This window comes from Salvia miltiorrhiza, chromosome 3 (genome assembly GCF_028751815.1).
Source record: "Salvia miltiorrhiza cultivar Shanhuang (shh) chromosome 3, IMPLAD_Smil_shh, whole genome shotgun sequence".
Taxonomy (NCBI): domain Eukaryota; kingdom Viridiplantae; phylum Streptophyta; class Magnoliopsida; order Lamiales; family Lamiaceae; genus Salvia; species Salvia miltiorrhiza.
In genome coordinates this window covers 805,800-833,696 of record NC_080389.1, presented here as the reverse complement: position 1 = coordinate 833,696, position 27,897 = coordinate 805,800, and the positions used below count along the sequence as shown (strand labels likewise).

At 35.7% G+C, this 27,897-nt stretch overlaps 4 protein-coding genes across 4 annotated transcripts in view; 1 reads left to right on the top strand and 3 right to left on the bottom strand.

The window, feature by feature from the left end:
• The window catches only part of LOC131016908 (uncharacterized), a 1,184,262-nt gene that overhangs the window by 392,397 nt on the left and 763,968 nt on the right, over window positions 1-27,897 (bottom strand). The gene's annotated exons all lie outside the window — the stretch shown is intronic.
• On the top strand, window positions 4,138-5,109 carry LOC131016976 (splicing factor U2af large subunit B-like). The gene is made up of 2 exons (XM_057945832.1): window positions 4,138-4,757; window positions 4,841-5,109. The coding sequence occupies exons 1-2, from the start codon at window positions 4,618-4,620 to the stop codon at window positions 5,097-5,099; spliced, it is 399 nt and encodes a 132-aa protein (XP_057801815.1). The 5' UTR covers window positions 4,138-4,617; the 3' UTR covers window positions 5,100-5,109.
• On the bottom strand, window positions 8,907-11,922 carry LOC131016842 (putative late blight resistance protein homolog R1B-16). The gene is made up of 2 exons (XM_057945613.1): window positions 11,464-11,922; window positions 8,907-11,380 (listed from the first exon to the last, which is right to left on the bottom strand). The coding sequence occupies exons 1-2, from the start codon at window positions 11,743-11,745 to the stop codon at window positions 9,296-9,298; spliced, it is 2,367 nt and encodes a 788-aa protein (XP_057801596.1). The 5' UTR covers window positions 11,746-11,922; the 3' UTR covers window positions 8,907-9,295.
• The window catches only part of LOC131016824 (putative late blight resistance protein homolog R1C-3), a 95,260-nt gene continuing 76,269 nt past the window's right edge, over window positions 8,907-27,897 (bottom strand). The window contains exon 3 of the mRNA XM_057945581.1: window positions 8,907-8,987. Within this exon, the coding sequence (XP_057801564.1) occupies window positions 8,982-8,987 (6 nt within the window). The 3' untranslated portion in view covers window positions 8,907-8,981. The remainder of the gene's footprint in view (window positions 8,988-27,897) is intronic.

The following is a 27,897-nucleotide window of genomic DNA, read 5'->3' as shown; positions in this document are numbered from 1 at the left end:
GAGTTCTTGGCTGATTTGTTAAGAGGAGGAGGTTGGAAGCTACCTCTCCTATGACAAGCATGAAGAAGGGGCTGGTGTGGGTGTAGGGTGGCTGACTTGACAAGCTCTTGTACCATAGGTTTGGTTTTTTTGATTTGAAAAGGGAAATGGAGCTGCAGGGTAAGGATGGCAGCGGATTTGAAGGAGATTTGGGGTGTGTCTTTTGTACTTCACACATGTGTGTATGATATGTGTATGTATAAATAAGTATATATGTATTGCTTCCATACTTTATGTATTAGTGTAGGCTTGAATAGGGAAAATTGTAATATGAATGTAATTAAATCATTTGTATATCTGTAAAAGAGATCCTTTTCGGTTTTGCTAGTTGATAAGCTCACCGCATTTTTTTATTTTTTTTAAATACTTGAACACAATATAATATGCAATGCATATAATACAATGGTTCATTTTGTTGGAATTTAAAATCGATCATTTTCTTTTATCCGACGTGACTTAATATCTAGGTTCAAAATTTATTCTAAACTTAGCTAAAAGGAACGGGGTATTACATCCCTCCCTCCTTAAAAGAAATTTCGTCCCCGAAATTACATACCTTGATAATCTAGCTAGGGATACTTGACTTTCATTGAATCTTCAAGTTCCCATGTGGCCTCTTCCATCCCGTGATGGTTCCACTTCACTTTAACGAGAACAATATTTTTGTTCCGTAAAACTTGAACCTTGCGATCAAGTAGCTTGATTGATTCCTTTTCATATCTTAAGTCTTGAGCTAAGACTATCTCATCATGCTTCTTTGATTCTTTGCTAGATGTGATCGACTTTGTCGACCAGCCTTGATACTAGTTTCGGATCTAACACTTTTCTTTCACCCACTTCATCTCAGTAATGTAGTGATTTATATTCCTTGCTAATCGCAACCTTAACTTGCTAACAGCGTGATATCCTTGAACAAACGAAGCTACATTTCTTTCTTTCCAGAATTTTTTTTTCCAAAATTCCAATACATTATTAGGCTCCTGGGTGTGTGAGCTCGTGATTCCCATTCTTTCGTTCTATCTTGTGCCGCACACAACCTTTCACCAAACATTAGTGCCTTATCTCTTGCTTTCGCGAATCCTCGCGTTTCTCTTATTCTTGAGGCAAGATACATTTTCTCACCAACATCCATTTCCATTTTGTGCCTTCACAATAATTCCTCGCAAATCAGACTTAGTGTCTCCGGTTGGTGAACAATTCCTAAACGGAATGAGGCGAAATCATAAATCAATTCCTCTTGTTTGATACTGAAATTCGTTATCTTAGCTAGTCTTTCGACTCAAAGCGTCCATTGTCACCTTTGCTTTTCTTAGGTCATAACTGATGGTACAATCATTATCCTTCACTAATTCGAGTCATCTCTATTGTCTTACATTAAAATCCTTTTGCTCGAAAAAGTATTTCAAACTCTTGTAATCTGCAAGGACCTCACACTTACTCAGTAGAGATAGTGTCTCCAAAATTTCCAACACGCGCACAAACACAACGAGTTCTACGTCATAAGTTTGGAGCTAATGGGGCATAGTGTTCAAGGTCTCTCTCGTTGAAAACCAATATTTGCTTCCTTTGAACATTCTTCTCAATGGGGCTTCATGCGCCTTAGCCAAAGCATTCCTTCTTTGGATTGAGTTTGTTGGCTTTGGGGTTAGGTTAGACCTTAAGTTTAGTTCTAGTGCTTTTCTTCCATTTCAGGGTTTCCTCTATTTCTTCATTCCATTTTTTTTTTATCTTCATCTTGGGGTGGTGTACATATCTTGTCTGTGCGTGAACCGTTCCCTTTTCTATTAGTAACAGTGACGTAATGGTGAGTCTTGCTCATTCGTAAAATCTCTCTGATTTGCTAGGGTGATTGAATATCTCGTGACGTTATTCGTTTGCGAACTCCTTCACGTGTTTCTCATTAGTGTCCACCATATGTGGAGTATACCTTGACAGTTGGATGAAAATTTCATCAAAATCTGTAACTGTTCCAGCTCTCCGCTCGAGATTCTAGAAGTTTCTTTGTTTCTACTGATGGAAGGTCAAAAGATAGGTTGCTGCTTAGAGTATCTTTCTAAGTGCGAGAATATCACCTTCTAGTGCTTGAAAACTAATGACAACTAAGTTATTCAAAATTATCACTACACTTATCATGATAAAAGGGAATCTTATTGTGACAACTACATAGTGTGAGTACATACATTGGGATGACGCTCTACTTAAACATTAAAAATCTAAATTGACAGTCACCGAGATCTTAGTCATGTGGGCTGTCCAGGTTCTCTTCCTGTGGCTGCCCGTGAAGAGCATTCGCGTCGATATTCCCAGCTCCGGCCTCATTTACTTGGACGTTGGCATGGTGTTCAAGCAATTCTCTCTGTCCTTCGAGACGCCCAAGGAATGTAATGCCTTGCACGGGGATGGTGAAAGCGATGATTTCGCGGTTCTCTTCGACAACGGCGGTGCTGCAAATCGTGCTGTCGAGAATTTGTTGCAATGTTTGTGTATGAGCATTTGAAATTGGGGTAACTGGTCGTGGGAATTGTGCTTTGATTTAGGGATTGCCTGCGTTAGCTATGTGCATTTGCCTTGTCTGTTGTGATGATTTGGATTGGAGGATAAATTGATTAGGTTTGATGCTATTTGGTTCATTTATGGTGAGATTTGGATGATAAACATATATGCTAACGACAATTTCAACTCGAGTTGCTTTCACTTGCAAGTTAGATTTGGTGTGGGGTCAGATACTTGGAGATCAAGATTTGCTGAAGCAGCTTTAGGTTTATGTTGTTTAGTCCTATATCTACTAGCCGATTTGTGTGATTTGTTCTTGACCATCTATAGCAGTGCAATAGATTTGGATCTAGATTTAATGGTACATTGATGAATTTTGATGCAATTTGCTTCTTCTCCCGTGGTATCTGGATAATGTACATTTTTGGATTGGGGGTTGCTTTAATTTGCAATTGGATTAGGTATTGGAACAGCTAATTGAGCTTCAGGTATGAACAGATGATCTAATACTGCGCTCTCTCATTCTCTCTTGCACTTTCTCTCACTCTCTCTCTCTCGCTTTGAAATTAATAAGATCTTGAGCTTGTTATGGCAAAGTGACAACAGAAGGTTGAAATTTTGTAAATTTTTGTTTGTGCATGAACATAAGTATATGTTCTCATTCTGAAATTTGTTAATGGTGTTAGGGTTTAAAGTTTATCTTTATTTTATGTATGCTGAGCTGATGGGTTTGTGTTTGTTTGATTTCTCTAAAAAGTACTTATTCTTTCAATTCCTAAGTTGGTACTCTCTGAATATTTTGATTCAATTTCTAATAGAGAGTGTCACTTTATATGTCCTCTGTGAGTTTTTCTTATCCTAGTGTAAGTGTCTTTTATAAATACTTCATTTTGGATTATTGATGAAAATCTTGTTCATCCCGGACATATTTGAGATCTCAGGAAACAAAAAGGTAAGGTAACAGCAGGTAATCATCAGTAAGATTTTCCTGGTATGATGTTTGAAGTTCTCTCAAGTAGAATTTGAACAGATGGAAATAATTTTATTAGCTAATCTTGGAAATAAAAAGGAGAGGCTTTAGCGGATTGGAATTATAATTTATAAGCATCAATTGGATAAGGATTAGTAATTTATAATATATTACTGTATCTAGATGCAGCTTAGGAATTATAAGCATCAATTGGATAAGGATTAGGAAAAAGTTGTATATTTGCTGCCTTGAAGATCTGTTAACAGGTTGGTTAGTCAGAAAACAGACGCAATTCTTATTGTAGTTTTCTGCAAACTATGGTAGATTAACATTTGCTATTTAGCCCACGTTTGATTGGGTGTTTTTAGAGGTTGGAAAGGGAATCAAGTAATTGAATCCATTACTTGTTGTTTGGTATGGATAATGAGATAATCATTACCCTTACTTGAGGGTAACTCAATCACCCAATTTGTTACCCCTCAAAATAGAGGGGAAACAAAAGAAAGAGAATCCCTTACTAATGATTCATTTCCATTGTTAAACCAAACACTCAATAAAAGTAATGGTTATTGTTACCATTCCACTCCTTTATTTGATTCCATTCCCTTTCCATTCCTCTACTTGAACCAAACGAGCACTTAATCTGCACCAACTAACGGTTTCTGGTCTAACTTCATTTGGGTATGACAACGGAATGTGATGATTTTAGTTTCCTTGGCCTTGAACTTCTAGTTTACTAACGGTTTCTGTATATAGTCCTCCATATTACTCACTTGCTAAATAATTCTAATATCGATTATATGCTTTGTTCTCAAGTATTTCCTTTAGTTAATCTGATTGATAATTTCTGACTGTTGCGGTACCCTTTAGAAGGTACCAAATTGACCTTTAGTTAATAGTTCGTCAAATCATTTATAAATCTCAAGGTATCTGTGCTAGAAGCTTGCTGTTTTTATCTCTCTGGTTAAGCAGCACAGCATGTATCCTTTAAATCAGAAACCCAGTTTTAGAAAGTGTGCTTCAAACTGATAAATTTACATTTTCTTGGTAAGATAAACAGAGATGACCAAGGGGGCAGTAAAATTTCTTCAGTTGGTTTGCACCTTCAGTGGGCCATGGGGAAGAATATGTTTGTTTATTTCGATTATACTTTAACTAGGGTGAATTATAATGTGTCATTTCAAATGTATCTTCTTTTGGATCATTATCAGGAAGAGAGAGACAAGAAACGTAAAGCCTTGGAAGAAAAGAGAAGGTTAGTATAAATTCCATGTTATTATCTCCTTGAACTCTCTGCTTCAGTGATGTTGCATTGTTAACTTTATATTTTCAATTCAGGTCAAAAGAACAGAAAAGCCTGGACCATGAGAGAGGATCGAGCAAGGACCGCGATAGAGTTGATAGAGGCGATCGAAAGGATTATGATCATAGGAGCCGAGACCGAGATAGGCATTATGATCGCAACCATGGTAATGATCGTGAACGTGTAAGAGACAGGGAGAGTTCTCGAAACTACAATTCAAGGAGTCACCGGAGATCTCGTTCCCGGTCAAAAGAACGGTCAAGAGATTATGATCGCAACAAGTTCTATATTTAACGCCTCTCTCTCTCTCCCCCGCGTGCATCTCTGATTAATTCCTGCAGAATTATCAAAATATATTAGTATCGTGATAAGCAGGGTCGATCCCACAGAGAGCAGAATAAACCATTCAATTCCCTAAATCTATAAAAACGGTGATGCCACCACGCCTTACTTTTAAGAGGAATTAATTAAACTAAGAATGCAGAATTAAATCAAATAAAATAACTCTAGAAAAATATCAATAGAAAGGTAATTCGGCTCAAATAAATCCACTCTAATTCAACTCTGAGGATACCGTGAAACGCAACGGACGTACCCCAATTCCTACTTACTATGTAGGATAAACAGCTGGAGACGCCAGACCTGCTTATTTCCCTTATTAAAATATAACCTAGCTGGAGACGCCAAACCTAGATTTAATATTCTAACACCATTACGATGAAGGAACTCAATTTATATCAATTATCCTAGAGACGCTAGTAATAATTAATATACCAATTAATTCCTACTACGAACATGGTAGTTGTATCACTAATCAGTCCTATTCCAACAATTACGGATTGACAGGAACTAATTGACTGTAATCCAATTAAACTTAAGTTGATCAGGCTTAAATAAAATCAGAATTATCTTGAAACCTAGGAATTAATCGGAATCAATTTTAAACCAATTAGGTCTCACAGATCATTAAATTAGAGTTTCATTATTCTCGCCGAATTAAAAGAATTAGCTACTCATGCTTAAAATAAAAACAATCAAATAAATAAAAATAAACATAATTAAAATAAACAAACAAGACTAATAAATAAATTGCAGGAAATTAAATTAAACTTGAACCAATTGGAAGAACTCATCTGCTCCTTCGATCCAATTCCAGCCGCAATTCCAGAAAGCAGATGCAAGAATTAAATCTAAATTAAAGCTAGGAAATCAAATACCAAAATCGTAAGAAGCAATTTGCATGGAAGTAGAAGATTGCATGAAAACTAAAGTCAACTCCTCTTAAGAAATCAAAAGTTGCGGCTACTGTATATCTCAAAAAGTGTCACCAAAATCAAAGTAACCTAAACTAATATATGGCCTAAGCATGCATGCGGCCCTAACTAAAGAATTCATGGGCTTCGGCCCTTTCTAGATAATTAGGGCCCCAAAACTTAATTAAAAACAAGAGTATTGGATTAAATTAATTCTAAGAAATTATCTTCAAGTCCAATCTCTAACTTCACTTCAATTCGACAATCTTCAATATCTTCACTCCAATTCTCGATTTCTCCTCCTTCGCGAGCATCCACTTGTAATCTTCCAAATCCTGTGCAAAAACACCAATTCTTGGGTAATATCATCTCGAAACCACGACGAAACGCACACCAAACTAGGTAACTAAATTATACACATCAATTATACATATCAATAATTACTTTATGTTACGATAATAATTATTTGATCAAATAATAATGTAATTATTTATGCTTATTAAAAGTAATTATTGTTATAATAAAAAGTAATATTTGATATGGAGAAATGTAATGTTTCAAAAATATTATATTAATTGTAATTATTGTTGTAATAAAAATTATTTATTATTATAATAAAAAGTAATTCTTATTATTATTATAAAGAAAGATAATGTTTTTAAAATATTACATTTTTCATAATATTGAAGTTAACTACTTATATTAACATAAATATACATTTATGCGAACAAATGTATATATTATGCTTATTAAAAGTAACAATTATTATAAGCAAATGTAATAATTTGGAGCACGGGTTAAATCCAAGCGGGTCAGGGTTTCGGGTCAGGAGCACGAGTTTGGAGAGCGGGTCGACCAGTCGCACGCCTGTGCGACGGTCGCACAGGATAAATTGCGTAGATATATTGCTTAATGCTCTCTTCGTCCCAAATTTTTACCCTTTTTGTCATTTTAATCCATTTAATGTACATGATGTAAGGTATATTGCATAATAAAAGTTAGATCCTTATTTAATTCACAATATATTTAGATGTGTAATATAATAACTAATTTATTTTTATGAAGACAAATAATTATAATTTGAAATATAATATCTTAGGCAACTAAGAATATTATGTTGCCCATCAAATAGCAAATACTCTTTATTTGACTGCATCCTAATATTCTTAGTTTTTTGATTTTGATAAATAAAATATTTGAAGTCATTTAAATTAATTTTTTTTATCTTATAGAAAAAGGCGGGATTGGAGTAATCCCATCGTTGAGGATAAAAATACCCAATCATCCATTTTATTAATCGTGCAAACTAAACGCCCCCCTAAAGTTCAATCTCACAGCTTCACATCTTCATCCCATGGCACAATTTCATTTTTGCTTAATTTTAATTATTTGTACATTTAGCAAAACAAATCCTGTTTTTAGTACTCCCTCCGTCCCATTAATAAAGACATAGGTTTGGGCACGGAGATTAAGGAAAGGTAGATTAGTTGTTAAAGTGTTGTGGCCCACCACTATTAGTGTAGTTGATTAATGTCTTTATTAAACCTCAACTCTCTCTCTCTCTCTCATCTGCTCCGACCACCACCGACCACCAGCGCCGCCGTCGACCACCACCGTCGAGGCCCTCTGCTATGCCGCTGAAAATCGAACCCATAAACAATTGCAAATAGAGGAGTGCAGAAACTGATTCAAAAATAGAGGATTGCAGAAACTGATTCAAAAATTGAAAAATCGAACCCATAAACAATTGCAAATCGAACCCAGAAACAATTGCAAATCAAACCAAGAGATAATCGAACCCACAAACAATAGCAGTGACGCCGGCCACGGACGCTGGCGGAGGAGGGAGGCGGTGGCAGAATTGGGGCGAGGAGATGGGCGGCGATAACGGAGATAATCGAACGCTTGCAAACCCTAGCCCCTAGCCCCCAGCCCCCAGCTCTGCCGCCCTGCAAACCCTAGCCACTAGAACCAGATCTGTCGGAGAAGAGAAGAGAATGGGTGGCGGCTGTTCGGTCGGAGAAGGCGGCGGCGGCAAACACAGAGGTCGAGAGAGAGATGAGCGAGAGAGACGAGGGAGAACCGAGAGGGGAAGAGAGAGGAGTCGGACAGAGAGAGATGCAAGGGGAAGAAGGAAGGCGGTCGCGGCGCGGCCCCAGAGCCGCCGTCGGCTGGAGAAGGAGAAGCAGGCGGCGGCGGAGAAGGAGAAGAGAGGGGGAGGGGCGCCGCGCTGTTCGGCGGGGCTAGGGCTAGGTCTCGGCCCTCTGCCCCCGTCAGTGGTCGGAGAGGCGAGGGGTGCTCGGCGGTGGTCGGAGGCTCGCCGGAGAAGCTGGATTGAGAGAGAGAGAGAGACGAGAGAGTGAGAGAGGCGGAGAGGCGGATAGAGAGAGAGAGAGACGAGAGAGTGAGAGAGGCGGAGAGGCGGTGAGAGAGTGAAATTAATTAGTGTATCTTATGCCCTAATTATTTTCTTTTTTGGAAATGTGTCTTTATTATTGGGACAGCCCAAAAAGGAAAGTGTGTCTTCATTAGTGGGACGGAGGGAGTATTTAGTTTTTATTGATTTGTTTAAAGCATTTAAAAGATTGAGCCATGTTTTATCTTGCTAAAAATAAAAATAATTAAAAATAAGCAAAATACAAAGTTATAAGGAAAAATCGTGTGTTTTTGTGAGGCAGCGTGGGAATTTTTTTTTATGTATTTTCTTTTTTTTATTTGGATTTAGGATGAGAGAATTGAGGATTGAAGTCCAGTTATTTAGGTAACTAAGAAGATGAATAGAAAAGATTTGTGATAAATTAATTAATTTATTAGTAAAATAAAAAGAAAGCCATATATGATCCGGCGGTTAGAAGAAGGAAGAGAGAGATATTGAAAATTAATCACTCAAATTAGTATTCCCACAATTCAATTCCTCATCACATCAAACCTGAAACGACGGGTCCTGACTACACGAAAGTTGGGAGTTGCCAAGCTATGCAGTTCTTGGCTGACGTTGGATGACTTAACTAGAACATGAATGGATGGGTCTCCTTGTAATTCCTCTTGTTCCTCTACTATCTTTTTCAAAGACACGGCCATTGATTCACTGCAATACCATAATTCAATGTATTTGAGTGTTGGTATTTCTCCAATTTCTGAAGGGAACTCCTCCAACGATGTCACGTGAGAGAGATGAAGTTGCTCAAGGCATGGCAAGCAGGAGCACTCTAACGTCCAACATTTCATATCCCCACACTATTTGAGGCTGGGGAATTGGCCTTCAACTATTTCCCAACTGCGTCTTGCAAACTGCCCAAACAACAGTTGGAGCTTCTCAAGAAGTGGTAATGAAGCTATCTTTTCCAGAATTTCCTCCAAATGGAACTTTCCGCATCGAAGAAACAGCTTCTTGAGTGAGTGCGGGAAGCTAATACTCTGCAGATACTCTTCACTTCCATCTTCAACAATGCACGTCAAGCTTTCCAGCTTACTCAGACATTGAAGATAGCTGAGGCACTTCACTCTCTCCATTACTTTATTCTCGTAGCTTATAGACAGTTTCTGGATATTGGGAATTCTCTTAACCATTTCTTCATTCAAGTTGAAATCAATCACTCCTTTGAGCGTCTCTAGATTCTCCATCATAACATCACTATGCCCGCTCCGAGGATCTGGGAGATACATTCCTGCATCTACGAACTTGACATGCTTAAGCTGATGCATGTTCCAAATTTCTACTGGTACAATAGGTTTACTCCTACAAGAAACAATTAGTGTGTGTAGATTCCAGAGCAGACTAATTGAAGAAGGGATTTGGAACCCCTCACGAAATTCAGCCCAAAGGTACCTCAAGTTCACCGATTGAAACACATTTTCATCTAAATACCCTTCGGAATACTCATATGCACTCAGTGTCCTCAAAAATCTGAAATCTAGCAATTCTGGAACCGTATCAGCATGACATATGAAAGAACGAGCACGTGACGACATAGTTTCCATGGCATCCCGGACTATCATAGCTGAAGTGCTTCTGGGAATAACAATGCGGCGTTGGCTATTTATCCCTCGAGGACAATGTTGCCCTAACACATAATAAAACCTCTGCTTTTCAGCTTCTTGAAATGATAGATCTCTCAGCAAATCATGCATTTTGCAGTACTTAATATTCCCAAGTTTCCCTAACTCATGAACTAGAATGAGGTTTCTATCGACTAGCTCCTTCAGATACTCATTGGCAATTGTTTCCAAGCTTTTATTGATTATTGGTTTAAGAAAGCCTTCAGAAACCCATAGCCTCATGAGTTCTGCAACCCTAATTTCCTCATCTTCCTCAAACACTCCCATGTACAAAAAACAAGGCTTCAGATACACAGGCAAATGGTCATAGCTCAGTTTCAATACTCTCAACCAATATTCATCATTTTCCGAATTCACTTTTGAGCTTAAGTTTTTCTCTATGCCCTCCCAATATTCCAGTGTAAGTTCGGACTTTGCCAAAAGACCCCCAATCACAACAATCGACAAAGGAAGTCCCTTACACTTCCCAACAATTTTCTTTCCGATTTCCTCCAGATGAAGAGGAAAATCCTCATCCCCAAATACAGTTCTGGAGAACAAACTCCAGCTGAAAACATCATCTAAAAATCTCATACCAATGCTGTTAGAGTTTGTCAACTTAGTAGCCAAGTTTGAGAGCCTAGTCGTTACAATTACTCGACTCCCATCATTGTAATCGGGAAAGAAAAACCTTATCTTGTACCACACCTCTACACTCCACATATCATCAAGTATTATGAGATACCTCCTACCCCATAAATACTTGTACAAGTTTTCTCCCAATTCGTTTTCGTCACTCAAGTCATTCCTCGAATCTCCGCTCGCTTGGTGAAGAACTTCTCTAAGTGTTTCTCTAACATTATAGGTTTGAGAAATTGTAGTCCATGCACGAATATCAAAATGTTGGTTAACAAGGGCATGCTCAAATATATGTCGGGCAAGAGTGGTCTTACCAATCCCGCCCATCCCTGTGATTGGGATGATTTGGCGGTTACGGTGCCCTCCAGTGAGCTTATCCAAGAGTTGAAGTTCCACGTCGTCAAAGCCCACCATCATGCTTTCCTTCACATTGGAAGAGGATGTCAAGGAGCCGGCATGAGTCGAGGAGACCTTTCTCTGCAGCTGAGCTTCAGCTGAAGATTCCATGGCTTCCTTCTTGATCACATTCATTTCTTCTATCACTTGCTGTAGATCTTGATAGAAGTTGATGAAACTGACTTCCTCTCTAGAATTCACTTCTTCAGCCGCATGAGCTGCATCTACAACATAGCCTTGGAGAAATATCTGCAAGAAGGTAAAAATTTGAGTTAGAGATTCATCTCTTCTATCACTTGTCGTAGATCTTGATAGAAGTTGATGAAACTGACTTCATTGGGACTAGATCTACCCAGTTTAATCACATCCACAATATGTGATTCAATAACATCTTCAGCCTTATAAGATGCATCGGCGATGCGCATCTCCAGCGGATCAGCTTCATCTCCGTCAGCAACAGGGGACTTATAACCTTCAAGAAATTCCTGCAAAGAGGTAACAATTCGAGTGAGAGATTCAACTTGTTGCTTGTCGATAGAAATCGGAGGGGAATGGTGATGCTCGATCGTATCGATGATATGCATAACAGAAACCAAGGCTGCATATGCTGCCATGATTGAAGGAAAAACAGTGTGTGTATATTTTTCTGAGAAAGAATTTGATAGAATCTGAGTTTAGCTTCAGCAGCAAAAACAATGTGTAAAATGGCTATATCTCCTCAATTATTATCACAGTGCAGCTTTTCTTCTACCTTTCAGAATCACATTATTGCTAAAAAGATAAGATAAGATAAGATAAGATATGTGGGTTGACCATACAGTTTACTAGTCGTTGATGTCGCCTAGTTATTCCATTAAATTATTTATTTATTTTATTATTATTTTTGTTGGTCTATTGAAGTTCCTTCAACCGGAGAAATTTTCAGTTTCTGAGTTTATGATTGTAGGCACCCTTTAGGTAATTCTTTTGTTGTATTTTTATTTGTTTGGAATTCTATCCTTCACCTTATTCCCTTCAAAAAAAGAAGGATTCATCTCTAGTCTTAACTAGTAGGCCCGTCCGTGACAAAAATCGGAATTAAACGATAGATTTAAATAAATAAATAAATATAATTATTAAATAATTCACATCAATTACTTAATACAATTATGAATTTGAAAATGTAACTTTTTAACTTTGTGTAAAGTGTAATGATAATTATAATTATTGAATAAATTAAAAAAATATTCTATAATAAAATTTAGCATTTGGAATTATTTTTATAGAGTATTACGCGTTATCATAAATATATAAATATTTTCATACATAAACATAAATGAAAAATATAAAAATATATTGAATAAGTATAAAATATAGTAATATTTAAAATTTTAATTTTTTTCATAACTTATTCATTTTAAATTCATCTTTGATTATTTTTATACTATAAATTTAAGATGTATTTTGATTTTTTTTTTCATGAATGGAATGTTACAATGTTTAGAAAAAGAATTAAAATATCTATAAAAAAAAGAGAAAAAGAAAAAAATAGCAAAAAAAATTAGTGGAAGAAGAGAGAGAGAGAAGGAGAAAAAAAGAGGGAAGAAACTCCTTTTTTATATACTTACTAGTATACGCTCATTCGTACGATACACGGCGGACATCGAAATTAAACGGCAATCTTAAATAATAACAAATTCAAAATATGTTTTAAATATATACACATATATATACATAATAATTCACATCAATTACTCAATAAAATCTTGAATTTAAAAATATAAATTTTCAATTTGTACAAAGTATAATGATAATTTTAGTTATTAAATAAATTTAAAAAAATTTGATACTGAAAATTTTCATTATGCATGTTATTATATAGTATTATTCATCATAATAAATATTTTCATACACCGACATAATAAAAAGTTGTAAATTTTTAATATTAAAGAGACATAATAAAATATATTAAATTTTTTATAACTTATTCATTTTAAATTTATTTTAGATAATTTTTATACTTTATTAAATTTAAAATAAATATTGATTATTTTTTTCATGAATCAATTTTATTGACGTTTAGAAAATAATTAATATATACAAAAGTAAAAAAGAAAAAAAAATAGTAAAAAATTGGTAGAAGAAAAGAGAGAAAAAAGAGAGAGGAAAAAATGGAGGAAAAAAACTCATCTTTTATATATTATATAGATATGTACGTGTTAGGATTTTGAATTTTCAATTTATTTAATAATTAATTAACTAAATATATATTGCATTTCTTTCTTCTTCTTTTTATCCCATGACTTCACTGCATCATTAAAAGAAGAATGCTAAATTATTTGACGATTTAGCCTTGTTTAAATAATCAAAGGCATGGGATTCACTCATGGTTTGGTGGCGACGGATTCGATCATGGCGGAGGCAACTGCCGTGAAGAATAACAGCAGCGACAATGCTGCATGCTTCCTCATATATTAACCACATATAAATAATGAATAATTATGTGTAGCTAATAATTTTATATTATTAATTATTGATAAAAAATATTTTTTATTAGTTTACCACATAAGCATATCAGAGATTAAAGATTAAATAGAAATAAAAAATATAAAACAAACATGACTAAATCTTTTTACCCACACATAAATAAATGTCACTAACTACTTAAGAATATTCAACGAATTTACCTACACATATCTAATTATGTGTGAGCAAACCGCCACACATTATTATGTGTGACAAAATATGTGTGGCTAAAACTTCAATTTCGTGTAGTTTGTAAATTCTCAATCAACTCCAAGGAAGAGTGTATAGATGAAGTCGTCAAAGAGAAATCTTGTTTTGGTCACAAAAAGGAAGTCTGATGATAACAAAATCAAAAGCTGCAGCCTCCATGATAAGATACATATATCTAGTAATTAAACTAACTATTGTTTGCTACAAGCATCTCTTATCCTGTTTTTATTCAATTTTGGTTATTTCACAGCCGGTCCGATCATCGGGTTTCAAGCTTTCAGAGTTTCAAGTTGATGATGATGACGACAGAAACATGATGATGCATCTTTCTCATGATTAATTCAGATTGAAGAAGAAAAGAGGATGGGACAATGTGACGAGCTCCTCTTAAGCAATGAATGAAGTTTGGAACTTGCATGTTTTGATTTGTTAGAATTTTGTTTCTCATGTGAGTGTGATAACATTGTGTCCTTTACCATGTATATATGTCTATGTTTTTATTAATTACTAGCAGTAAGAACGTGCGATGCACGTTAAACACGTATGTTTTTGTACTATGTAAATATAATTGATAGATATTATTATATAATTTTGAATATTTGTATTTTTTTTATTAATTTGATTTTTACTATGTAAATAAAATTCATAGATATTTTTATATAGTTTTGAATATTTGTATGAATTCATTTGACTATAATTGTAATTCAAAAAAGCAATCAATGCAACTATTAATGAATAAATTTAAATGCAATAAAGTAGTATTCATAATATACCTCTAAATAAAAATGGAAAAAATTCTACGATAAACATCCTAACTTATCTAAATACGGAGCAAGACGAATTTTAGATCTTCTCTTGTTTGATTTTGATGATTGGGGATGTCTTCTTCTTATTTTTGGTTTGCAACCGAATGTTGTTCAACGGCAGATCGTCGTCACTTGTAATCTCAATATAGTCATCAAACTTTTTCTTGGCTACTCTTCTTTTTTTCTTTGGCGGTTCTGTGGGCTGCAACTCCATCGTAGTTTTTTTTCTTTCTAGATGGGTTTATCTTTTTTGATTTCTCGGGTGAATGTTTCTTTTCTTCCTCTTGAGTGGGCTCTTCTTCAATATCTCTAACATTGATGCTTTACATCAGTTGCGTCTTTTGGATTGCATTTGCTACAATATTGAGAATATTTCCCCGTTGATCGAATTTTATAAACTTGAGCATCATCATGAAGCATATTTCAGTGTACACTTGTGTGCTTAATCCTCTATAGTATGTGGAGGCTGTTTCACCCTGTGAAAATGTTTAATTGTTATAATTATGTAATATCGAATTTTGTAATATGAATTATTTAAATTATAGTAAGTATTTAAGTAAGAAATCTTAATTACCTCTTTGATTGAAGAAAGATCGATATTCATCCACAGAGCATCCTACATATACCTCAGCCGCTTGATCGAACAGTGTAACACGAGCATTGTTAGTGGCCTTGTATAACATTTATTGTGATTCTGTATCTAAAAATATATGAAATGATAAAAATTAATTATTATATGTTTGTTGTTGTGTCATTAACTAATTTTAATTGGTAGTAGGTTTAAATTTGATAATTACCTGGGCGACGTCTTAAGAACTTCTTCATTGCATTTTTTGCATATTGCACTCTCATCAATTTTGGAGAAAGATGTGTTGCAATTTTTACAAGAATCATACCATATTGTTGCTTTATTTTCAACTTTGTCAATAATTCCCGTAAAGCAATACGAAACACCCTAATATATGACAAAAAAATAATAATATTATAGAAATAGTCGATTATGTACTTTTGAAATGCATCATTAATTTTTTTATATATCGTACATCCAATAATAAATGTTGATTGTCTTTGAGATCTTTAAGAGTGACTTCCTTTGTTTGTTTTATTTTTTGTGCTATTGCTAATTTAGCAATTGCTAATGCATCATCATCAACATCAGAACACCTGTATACAATATTAAATGATATGTTAGATTTTTTTTAAATATATAATTTATTTATTTTTTGATACGTACGATTGCATCGGCTGAATCTCTTTGCATGTTGGTGTAATTTGCAAGACGGATCTCATCGTATTTTGCAAGAGTATACCACCTAAATATATATATATATATATATATATATATACACATAAAATATATTATTAAGTATGTAGTATTTTTTTTTTGAAGCGAAGTATGTAGTATTTTACAAGTAAAAAGAAGTAAGTATTATTTTAAGAAAATATATATAATATGTTTGCTACCAAATTTTCTTTTTGCTACGACATAGGGAATCGCAACAGTTGGCTTCTGTGCAATTATTTGTTCAAGGTCATCTCCTTCATTTTTCGCCATATCTTTCCATAAAGATATTTCTACAATTTCAAATATGCGAGAAATATTGAGTAAATTCATTTATAGTTATTTTTCTAAGGTTATGAACGAATTATAGTATATGAAACATTAAATAAAAATAACATATGGCTATATATATATATATATATATATATATATATATATATATAGGGGTGTGTTACCGTGAGAGCACATCTTAAAATAAGAAATAAGAGCAATTTTTAATGTATGAATTTTATGTAGAACACGTATGAATTCGCTGTATAAAGGTATGAATTGTGAAAAATAAATTTTTGCTACTTTTGAGATTCGAACTCAGGACCATAAATCCATCCAACAGAATTACGAATCAACCGTAGATCTTGATGATCTAAGGGCTGAAAATGATTCTTATTTTATATCTTAAGAAATGCTCTTATTTTAGCTCTTCCCTATATATATATATATGCATTGGAAATTGAAAGATGGATGCGAATAATAAATAAAGAACTTACCTTTTGTTCATGAGAGTTATGTTTCTCACAGCCTTTATCACTCATTTTATAGGAATCTGTTGACTTTTTTGTACTTGTACTAAAATTACAGAAATATCTGTGACAATTTTTTGTTTTATTCATATAATTATATATTTAGAGTTTAATGTATGTTTTATTTGAAGGAATATTTTAAACTAATTTCACTTACCAAACTCTTCTTCCTTGTCAAGCTTTTTGTTCCACATCGTTGAACTCCACAAAATTATATGGTATTTTATACTCGATCTCGTCGAATGCTTCGTTTATATCATAGTATCTGTTGAGTATGAGCTCTTTTTCTCTATGGATGCTTGCATACGTAGTATTAACGTTTCTAACCTCTCCATTAGAGATTAAAATACGTTTTGTAGGATTCAAACTTTTTTCCAAATTTGCTTATTTCATTATTGAACATTGTCAGTCCAATTTGGACACCCTGCAAATTGTGTGATAAATATATAAATTGTAAAAAATAATATATATGTATTTAATATGTTATATGTGTAAATAATATGTATCATAGTAAAATAGAACCAAGTTTATAAGTTGAACTAAATTTGTGACTTACCTCTTTGTCAACCATTATCAATTTCCAGACTTTTGTGCCTCTAAACACTTTAAATACAAATCAACACTTTATCGATTCAGCTTATTCATAGGCAGAATTTATAGATTATGATTGAGTAGGGATTTCATTAAGACATATGCATAATGAGAAAAGTAAATAGCCTTAAGCTAAGGTGGAGCATAAATATTTGCAATTTGTAATTGTAAAATTCTGAAATCAATTTATATTAATATTTATATGATTAGTATGCTACAGTTAATGGGTGGGAATGAAAAGAATGTTCTCTACTCATAGTGAGTTATAATCTCATTACTGGAATAATATAACTTTAGAAGAATAAAATTAATAGATTAGTCCAAAAGTTTAATACTATATACAATTCAAATTAGTAAAATCAATTATAAACATTATAAAAAAATTAAAATATGATAATTAACTAATTTAATCATCAATCAATTTATAAAAAGTTAATAGCTGTAATAGAAATTTTATTAAAAGGAAAATAAAAAGAACAAAAACAGGTGAAAGCACCCGCGAGAAGCCACGAGAAACCGAAAAACAAACAAGACTAAGAGAACATTTTTAGAGGATCATCCTCATAAAAAGAATCTTCGTCGTCAAGCATATCTCCCCATCTTTTAGAAACAACGGTCGACATAGCCCGAGCAGCGTCAGAAGAAGAAGAAAGTATCTCAAAATTTTGCATAACCGCGCCTTCAGAATGAGCATGTTGCACTTTTTTCAAGAACTCCATTGGCGACGAAGAGTCAAGAACGGCTCCCTGCAAAATAGCACCAGCGACATGACCAGTTGCTTGTTTGTCCGAGGACATACCATTCTTGATTATACGCCGGAGTCGGTGCTTGATAGAGGAATCAGAAAGCTTCCCCTTCTTGGAAGCCCCTTTCGGACGGCCACGACCGCGAATTATGGGAGGATCCTCCATTGTCGCCTTTCCTGGCGTCACAGTCAAAGCCATGTCTGTATTGCTACAATGCAGAGTGACAATATCAACCTGTGTATCTGACACTATAGTATTTTCCACCGGAAGTCGGGTAGTGTCATTCATCACTGGAACAATCTCCAAACCAACAGACTTGTCCGCTCTGTTATCACCAACCGAGTGTTCAGAGACAACCTCATTATCCAACTGAACCTCAGCATCCAACGACTCCAGAGCAGCAAAGGGGTTGTGAAGGTCCACCTCCACCTGCGCAGCATCAGATCCAAGATTTAGGGAACCAACGACTTCCTTCCTTGTTGAATCCGGGAAGGTGTCCATCTCGTCATCCCCAAGAGCAGAGTCACGATTCGAGGGGTTCAGGATTCCACCCTTCTCATAAACAACCATCTCAAGAGAAGCCTCAGAGCAGGCCTGTTTACGATCCACTTGTTTCCAGTTGGAGCGATGTTGCTGAACAGGGTCTGGGTCAGTTCCTTTGCCAGCTGGCTGACCCTCAGTATCATTCCTCCCCGATTTAGATCTCCTGCAAGAGGTAGTAGCATGGCCAACAACACAGCAAGAGTGACAAAAATATGGGAGGTCTTCATATCCGAATTCGAGAACAAAAACCCGATCCCCACATTTGACATCAAAAAAATCAGGCACAACCTTGGAGACATCCATCTCAACCAAAATACGCGCAAAATGACCCACAGAAGCATGAGCAGATAAACCATCAATAACAATTGGTGCCCCTACATGTCTAGCAATACCAGAAAGCACCTCCGGATGCCAATACTCGTGAGGTAAATTAAAAACACGAATCCAAACTTGTGCTTTAGTGGATGAATCCTTGTATGGATCAAAATTTGGGACCCAAGTCCGCAAATGCAAGATGCCCGGATGTAATTTCCATGTATTTTTAGCAAAAGCCAGTGCCATATCTTGCGCAGAGCAGAATTTCAGGGTGAAGTAACCTTTACCCAGAGGAATAATTTCCCAAGATAAATCCGGCTTCCATAACTGCTGTAACTCGACATGCAAATCAGCAGCAAAACGAAGACGATCCCCCTTGCGAAGGATAATCCGGCCATGCAGGGCATGAGAGAATGATCGCACTTGTCGTTGATGGAACCCTTCCGAAATGATAAGACAGGGTTTATCGTTCACCAAAGAAGGCTGTAGAACCGTGAAGTCATAGGCAGGAACATCAGCTTGCCGACTTCCCTTCGTTTGTTTGAGAGTATCCGCAAAAGATCGACTGGATTGCTGTGCTTTAGATTGACCATTCCCGTCGAACTGTTCCAGTGGCGGCATAGCCGAGGTCGGCCCCCCAAGCCGAAGAGCAGGCACCTTCGGAGCAGACGGGACGACCATCGCAGGGTTTGGTTGAGTAGTAAAAGATTGAGGCTGCTTAGGAAAATTGTTAGAGACGACCGGCAGATTGAGCGCCCCTCTGTCGCCCGGTGAACTGAGTCCACCGAAAGCCAAAGGCAGCGGCGGGAACCAACCAACGCTCGAGGGGCCATTGCCGCCGTTTGACGCCATCGGACGGACGGAACAGCAGCTGGAACCGGTGAGGACTGACTGCCGACTTCCCTTCGTGCAGCTGGAACCGGTGAGAAACGATCCTACTATGGGATTCGTTTGGCTTCACATGGTTTTTTGGCTTCAGATGAAAGTCTGTTCCTCAAACCAGATCGCCCAGCTTTTCTTCGCACAACGAGGATGAAGATCGCCCAGAATCGGCGAGGATGAAGCTCGCGGCGAGGATGAAGATCGCCGATCTTGGCTGTGGAAGTTATCGGTCAACGGCTGTGGAAGATCGCGGGATGTGGAAGATCGCCCGATCTTGGCTGTGGAAGATCGCGGCTGTGGAAGATCGCCCGATCTTGGCTGTGGAAGCTAGCGGCGAGGATGAAGATCGCCGATCGTGGCTGTGGAAGCTCGCAGAAAAAGGACTCTTCTCTCTCTCTACATGGCCTGAAATTCCATGTTCACTGTGGTGGAACCAAGCTTTACTCATTCATATTGATGTCGGCGATGAGCTCCGCCTTGGACGATGGCCGAAGACAGCAGCGTCACCGGTGAAAAATGGAGCTGCTGGAAGTTACGCTCCGGGTACTGTTCATCTACAGTTCATACTGTTCATAAACAGTTGCATACTGTTCATCTACAGTTGGAGAGAGCCTATAAAAAGTTAATAGAGATACCTTATTCTTCATTGAAGATAATATCGCCTGCAGTTATGGTTCTTGCTAATAAAGTAGAAGTAGAAACCGAATTTGTGTTACAAACCAAAGATGCTGGATCAATCTTTCTAACGTTTTGATGCCAACCTGTTTCGCCCATTGGAAAAAGAAGTGGATATTGCAATGGATCATAACATCCATAATAATACTTTATTCTATGTCTGTCGCCGGAATGAGCATGAAATTGAAGGATAATCTTTCAATCTTCGAAAGAATTTTGCATACGGGTTGATCTCTAAAATTTTCATGAGCATTTGTACAACTGCTTCTGATAAAACTTGATTTTGCATTACGTTAATTCTGTTCTCAACCTCACTTTGTGTGTCATGAAAGTATAACTGAAAAAATGTTGGAGACGTATATTGTGGGATCAATCCAGGAAGATCATGATAAACCATGTCTTGTGCTCGAAAAGAATAAACTCCTCGTCTTGCAGATGCCAATCCTTTGTCCAATTTTATATCGAACGAAGTAAATGAGAATATACTATTATAAGCATGAATATTCCTTCTGAAATTAATAGCTTCTTCTGACTGGGCTGTAAATAATTCATCCAACTCCGGAGGAACTTCAGAAAATGCAAGTTTTACTTTTCCATTATCACAACAAAAAGTAGGAGGTTCATATTCAAATCTTCTTGCACCATAATGAATGCAATCAGGCACATTTTTCAATTCATGTAGCAATGAACCTAAATAGATAAATAATATAATTAAAAAAACATTAATAGTTTATCATAATGTATTAAACATATTTTAATCTTAAAAGAATGTAATACTTACAATTCAAATCACTTGCATTTCGTTTACGTTTCTTTTGCCTTTGTAGATTTTTTCTTAGGTTGGAATTAAATCTACCCACTTCAATAAAACATCTTACAAAACTACCCACTTTGAAAGTCAAAACCGAAAAGTACACTTGATGGTGATGGATTGCTTGGTTTTTTGTACAAGTTCTTACACTTTTCTTACACAAGTACAATTGTGTAAGAAAATGTGTAAGATAGGTAGTTAAAAATGCACAAAACCAGATAAATGTGCAATTATTGTAAGATGATTGACGTATAATGCCCTAAGTTTGAAAATAATGAAGGTAAGTTTGTGTATAATAAAACAGTAATACGAGGATGTAAAAAATTGTACTTTAAGTATATTTGGAAACAAAAAAAAATTCTAAACCTAATGTATACATTATCCGCCAGTAAACAATAGCCGCTAGAAATAGCCGCCGGGTTTTTTATACTGGCGGCTATTGCTAGCGGCTACTGTTTACTGGCGGATAATGTATACATTAGGTTCAGAATTTTTTTTTGTTTCCAAATATACTTAAAGTACAATTTTTTACATCCTCCTATTACGTTTTTATTATACATAAACTTACCTTAATTTTGTATTCTTTTTTTAAAATATATTCTATGAAGTAGAAATACATAATAGGCTTGTATTTAGACAAATTTGGATCATAGTGGTGTAATAAGTCTCGAATTTTTGATTTTATTTTATTTAACATGAATTAATGTAGCCTAACACATAAAATAATAGAAAATGTTGGATAAACAAAATATATAATCATATATTATGAAGCAGTAAAATATTAGAGAGCCTACCACATACGTATCCGCCAGTAATTCGTATCCGCTAGAATTAGCCGCGTGAAAGAAACCCTAAGCGGCTACTTCTAGCGGATACTTTTTACTGGCGGATAATAGTACCATGTCATTTATAACTGGTTTTTATATCACAATATATATAAATTTTATTTATTAGAGTTCATATTAATGGTTGTTGTATTTTTTTCAATTTTGAAGAGCTAAAGCTAATTCAATTGTGATTGGACAATTCAACCGGCAACTCTAGTATGGGAATCTATAGGCTTTGCAGAAAAGTGTAATTCACGGGTATTGGAATACTTTGGGCACGGCTTTTGTGGATTTCTTTGACCACATTGAAGATTTGATAAGGTCGAAATCTTGGGTAGGGCCCATTAGGGTAACTTTTTATGTTAAATTAGGGTAGAATTTTTGAGAAGCAGCCGCACCATCACCACATTCAAGCGGATACTGAATTTTTTCGTGTGAGAGTGAGAAGCAGCCGCTGTTTCATTTTTTCAAACGAGGAGTTCATTCGGTCTTTCTTCAAATCCATTCACGCCATGGCTTCTTCTTCAAACCAAGTAAGTATACTACATTTTTAAAATAATCACGTTTTTAAAATTCACGGTTTACTGTATTATGCATAAAATAATAACGTTTTTTAGGTTATTCAGAATTTAAAAATTTATAACATATTAATTAAAACATATAGAACCATAATAAAGTAATATCCGCCAGTAATTAAGTTTTTTAAGAAGTAGCCGCCGGGTTTTTTCAAACCCAGCGGCTACTTCTTAAAATTATTATTTACTGGCGGATATTACTTAATAGTGGTGCTATATTTTTTTATTTATGTTTGTAGCAATTTAATAGTTAATTATTCATTATTATTAGTTGATGTTTGTTAATTCATTATGTTTTGTAAATTGAGTTATTCATTATGTTTATAGTATTGAATTTTGTTTGGTACTTGTAAGAAAATGTTAGATATATATGTTAGTTATATATGTTTTGTATGTGTTAGATACACTTGTTGAATTTATTTGTTTTGTATTTGTATAGTATTGAATTTTGATTTAGATATATAGTATTTATATAGTGTAGTTGAGTGTTGTTACAAGTTTGAGTATAGTTTTAGTGTTGTTAGAATTTTTATTTAGTTGAAGCATATTTAGATATATTTAATCGTCTATTTAGATCATTAGGGTAATTTTACTGTATTACGCATAAAATAATAACGTTTTTTGGGTTATTCAGAATTTAAAAATTGATAACATACTAATAAAAACATATAGAACCATATTTACCTAATATCCGCCAGTAATTAATTTTTTTAAGAAGTAGCCGCCGGGTTTGAAAAAACCCAGCGGCTACTTCTTAAAAAAATTAATTACTGGCGGATACTTGTTTATTGTGGTTTTATATTTTTTTATTTATGTTTCCAGTAATTTAATAGTTAATTATGCGTTATTATTAGTTGATGTTTGTTAATTCATTATGTTTTGTAAATTGAGTTATTTTTTGTATTGAATAGGTCCGTTATTCGAGGCCCGAGCAAATCAATCGTCCAACAGTTGAGATCAGTTCGTACAACAATATTACTTACCTATCGACAGTAGTCCAGAGACTAAACGAAATTGGCGGTTTTGCACTGGAGAATACGTTCAGGCAGGGGTGCTTTGGATTTATGTTGGATTGGCAGCCGGGCCAGAAGTGCAATGCTGCATTGCACCATATTGTCTCTCGTCATCTTCAGATCACGGCCTTCAATGAGGATGATGAGATCTCCTTCCACATCAACGGGAGGAAGGTTGAGTTTACTCCGAGAGATTTCGCTCTCGTGACAGGATTGTCCTTTGGGGATGATCCTTTTGACCCCGAGGCTGAGCACGATCTGGGGCAGGCTCAGACATTTAGAAAATTTTGCCGCTCTAAGCCGGTGTCAGTGCGGGACCTGGCGGATAAATATTTCGACACCGTCGATCCAGTGGTTGACCCCGACGGCGGGTTGTACCTCCGTGTGGCCCACTTGTTGGTGCTACACGCATTTGTATTAGGAGTGGACGTGCGACGACCCGTGCAGTCCTGGACTTGGAAGCTGGTGGATGATTTGCCGGCCTTTTCCAGATTTCCTTGGGGATCGTGCGCGTATAGAAGCTTGAACTACAGGTTGAAGCACAGTACAATCAAACAGGATTGTAAAAAGTATCACTTCTACGGTCCTTCTTGGGCCCTATTCATTTGGGGTCTTGAGAAAATTCCCTATTTGGGCCCAGCCATAGCCATATGCAATGCGGGGGTTTACCCTAGATTTCGGAGGTGGACGTTCGTGAAGACCAAGTTGGATGGGTTACAGAGTTTTTTTGAGTCTCCGGTAATAATTTAGTTGTTTATTTGTTAATATTATTTTATTTTATGAATATTAATGTTTGACTACATTTTTTTTGTTTCTAGGAGAACGGGATATGGGAGATGGTCCCCGATGAGTACGAGGCCAAGACATCTTACTGGCTATCGGTGGCAGGCGTCAATGCCGGGATAGGGGTTCGAGTACCAGAGCCGGCAGTCTTTGGTCATAGGCAGCCTCGGCAGCGCTATACTGGTAGGGACCACAACGAGGATGCTCCTGAGCATAAACCTCGGCGTCGCAGTATGAGACAGGATACTGGCAAGCGCCCGAGGGGACAAATAGTGGACACCTCATCGAGCAGCAGCCATCACGATCAGAGCATTGGGGGCGATCACCCCGTTGATTCTGGTCGAAGGTCTCACAGTCACAGAGCCCCGAGGCCTAGGCACGAGGATGCTCCTGCACGGTCACAGTGGAGCGAGGAGGATTGGCAGCGCATGCAGCACATGATGCGCGAGAGTGAGGGGCGGATAACGAGGAACGTGGAGGACAGCCTGTTCAGGAGGATTAAGAATTGGTTCGAGGACAAGTTGGATGCTATGCGTTGCCGATGCTCGCATAGCACTGATGTTGTAGTGACCCGCTCTTTTATATATTAAATCCAGTAATGAGTGTTTATTTTTGTTCATCAGTGAATGAAAACTGTTATTATCCTGATATGAATTCAGCTTATGATCCCGAATTCATATTATTAAAGCAGTCAATGATATTATTTCAGAGTTATAACTGACTTAGCAAAGTCACGTTATTTATTTAAGCAAGATGAAATTAGATTTTATCTTTATTCAAGTCGTGATTTATTTCTGACTCGTGAGTTAATTAAATATGCGGATTTAATTTAAATATTAGAACAACAAACGAATTAAATCTACGGATTTAATTTAGATTCATTTTATAATTTATCGATTTAAGCGAGAAATCACATGTCGAAATACGAGATTTATTTAAATAAACAGTATCAAGCATATACGAGCACACGATCCATCTTACAGTTACAGAATCACCGAGACAGAGAAAATACATCAATAATTCTCCTCTACATTTTTTTTCCTTTCTTTTTCTTCTTTTTTTCTTTCCATTAATTTTGTTCCCCACTCCATTTTACCACTAAATCTACTTTTTGACTTTCACCACCATTTTCCCCACCACTTCACCACCAACTCAATTATGCAACAACACATATTGTTCCAGCCATCAAGTCTTTTCTTCCCTCACCAAAACGTGTAGAAGAAGTTGAGAAAGGGAGAGAGAGTTTCCTCCAACTCCAAATTGTAACTTGAAGAGGTATATACTAAGCTTCTTTATTTTGAATTCAGTTGCATATCATCCAAACGGTTCCCAAAAATTCTCAAATTAATTGTGTATCATCTTTCATACATTTTCTATATTTTGGTAAAATTTCAGAATATTTAGAGCTCGCATGATTTATTTATGAATTTGTAAACATCACTGCCTATCTGGAATACATTTTTGGTAAACAATCTTTGGGAGATCATAAGTAAAGTTTCAATCGGTGAAAACCTTTGAAACTTGAATATGTCACTCTAGACTCCCGTATCTTTCTTTTGACATCGGCCTCACCATTTTTGAGTAAGGGAAACAACCGGTATAAATTCTTGAAATCTAGTTCTTATTCCATGTACCATCCAGTAGATTTTACAAACCTACGACTTTGAGGTGGAAAAGGCCGACTTAAATATTTGATTCTCAAGCCTATCTTTCTACTGAATATTCACTGACATGTTGGGAACTTACTTGTTCAGTTTTAGAATTTTTGGTGAAGCTTAAAGTGGTTTTTCCGATTTATGTTCTGAATCTGCCAAACTTGAACTCTTTTTGTGCACTGAACTTTAGATAGTCATATCTTCTAAACCATGAAGGTTCTTAGAGTAAATCCAACTGGAGAGTGTTATGATCTCTCCCTAGTTTCCAGATTGACCTTTGGGGTTCCCAGTGGAGTTTTGTAAAGGGAGATATGAATTTTTAAAGAAAGCCCACTGACTTGGTTGTAATCTGGAAATATGAAATTTACAGATTTTTGCTTGTTAAATACCCATCTTTGAGAGGGCATATCTTGCTCGTTTGAATTGTTTTTCATTCGATTCAAATTGGAGAATGATCCTTGAAATGTCTAGTTTCCAGAATGTCTTTTGGAGCCTCATTTGGAGATCCGAGGTAGATTTGGTGTCTGTTGTAAAACAACCCCTTAAGAGCTCAAGTTGTTGAATTATTTTCTATGTATCAAAGTTTATTTTAAAGGATGTTTCGTGAAAGATTTAGTATATGTGCGTAACAAGTTTGGGACTATTTATTTTAAATGAGGTCCGTTCTTTATTTAAATTAGGATGGACTTTTAATGAATATTTTTGGGATTAAACTATTATTTCTTGATTTATATAAATTATTTTTAAGGACTTATAAATATGAATTTCGTAGGCCTACTGACCTACTGTGATCGACGGTTTGTCGATGTCTAACAGCTTTGAAAATTTTATAGCAAGTCCCTACATGAGTCTTGAGTACCCTGGTAAAATTTCAAGCCATTCCAACTTCGTATGATACTTCTTTAAAATGCAAAACCTAAACTGCACATTACTACTGAGAATTTCAGAGAACAGAGAAAAGAGTCATTTATTTCAGTAGCTTCCTGGGTGATCTAGCTTTCCAAATTTTTATGGTATTAACCTTATTATGTTATTTAGATATCCACCAAAGTTGAGCCCAGTTTGACAACGTTTACTATTTTTAAAAAATACAAGTTTTCGATTGTTCAAAACTGCCGAACATGGTAGATCGTGGTAAAAACGTCATATCTCTCAAACCACTTGGAGTTTTCGACTCTATTTTTTTTATATGAAACTAGACTCGAAGATCTTTCTTTCGGTATGAGTATCGAGTCCAGGAGATGTCGGAGTCAGAACAGATTAAATTTTGAAGTTGAGTCAGTGTAAAAGCAGAGCATGTTTTGATGATGTTTGATTGTGATTCTTATGTGCCTTATGTTGAGCCTTTTTATTTTATTTTATTTTTTTTTTAATTTTATAACATTACTTGTTCTTATTTATTAAGCCCGATTAATTATGAGATTATAAAGCGAATAAGTTGAAGTATTTATTTTCTATTGACTACGAGGAGCGGGGTTTATTTAATTGACGGATTAGAACACCCCGAAGAGAACGGATTAATTTTTGTTAATTATCCAGCTTCATGAGACGAGACTTAGCTTTTGTTTAAATCCGATAGCCTGGATTAACAATAGAAATTCCCTGATTATTATCTCAGAATAATAGTTCATGCATACGAGATTCATGCATAGTTTAATTACGCATTCTCATTTAATTGAGAATTTTCCCTCGATTTAAAGTCTTACGTTATTTTCTCGGATTAAAGGTCGAGCGCAAGAATAAGAGC

Excerpts from the sequence above, each read along its gene's own strand:
- LOC131016842 (XM_057945613.1), bottom strand. The coding sequence starts at position 11,745 with ATGGCAGCATATGCAGCCTTGGTTTCTGTTATGCATATCATCGATACG. Across the intron at positions 11,381-11,463 it reads GTAGATCTAGTCCCAATGAA|ATATTTCTCCAAGGCTATGT; the intron begins GTCAGTTTCATC and ends ACCTTCTTGCAG.
- LOC131016976 (XM_057945832.1), top strand. The coding sequence starts at position 4,618 with ATGGGGAAGAATATGTTTGTTTATTTCGATTATACTTTAACTAGGGTG. Across the intron at positions 4,758-4,840 it reads GCCTTGGAAGAAAAGAGAAG|GTCAAAAGAACAGAAAAGCC; the intron begins GTTAGTATAAAT and ends TTTTCAATTCAG.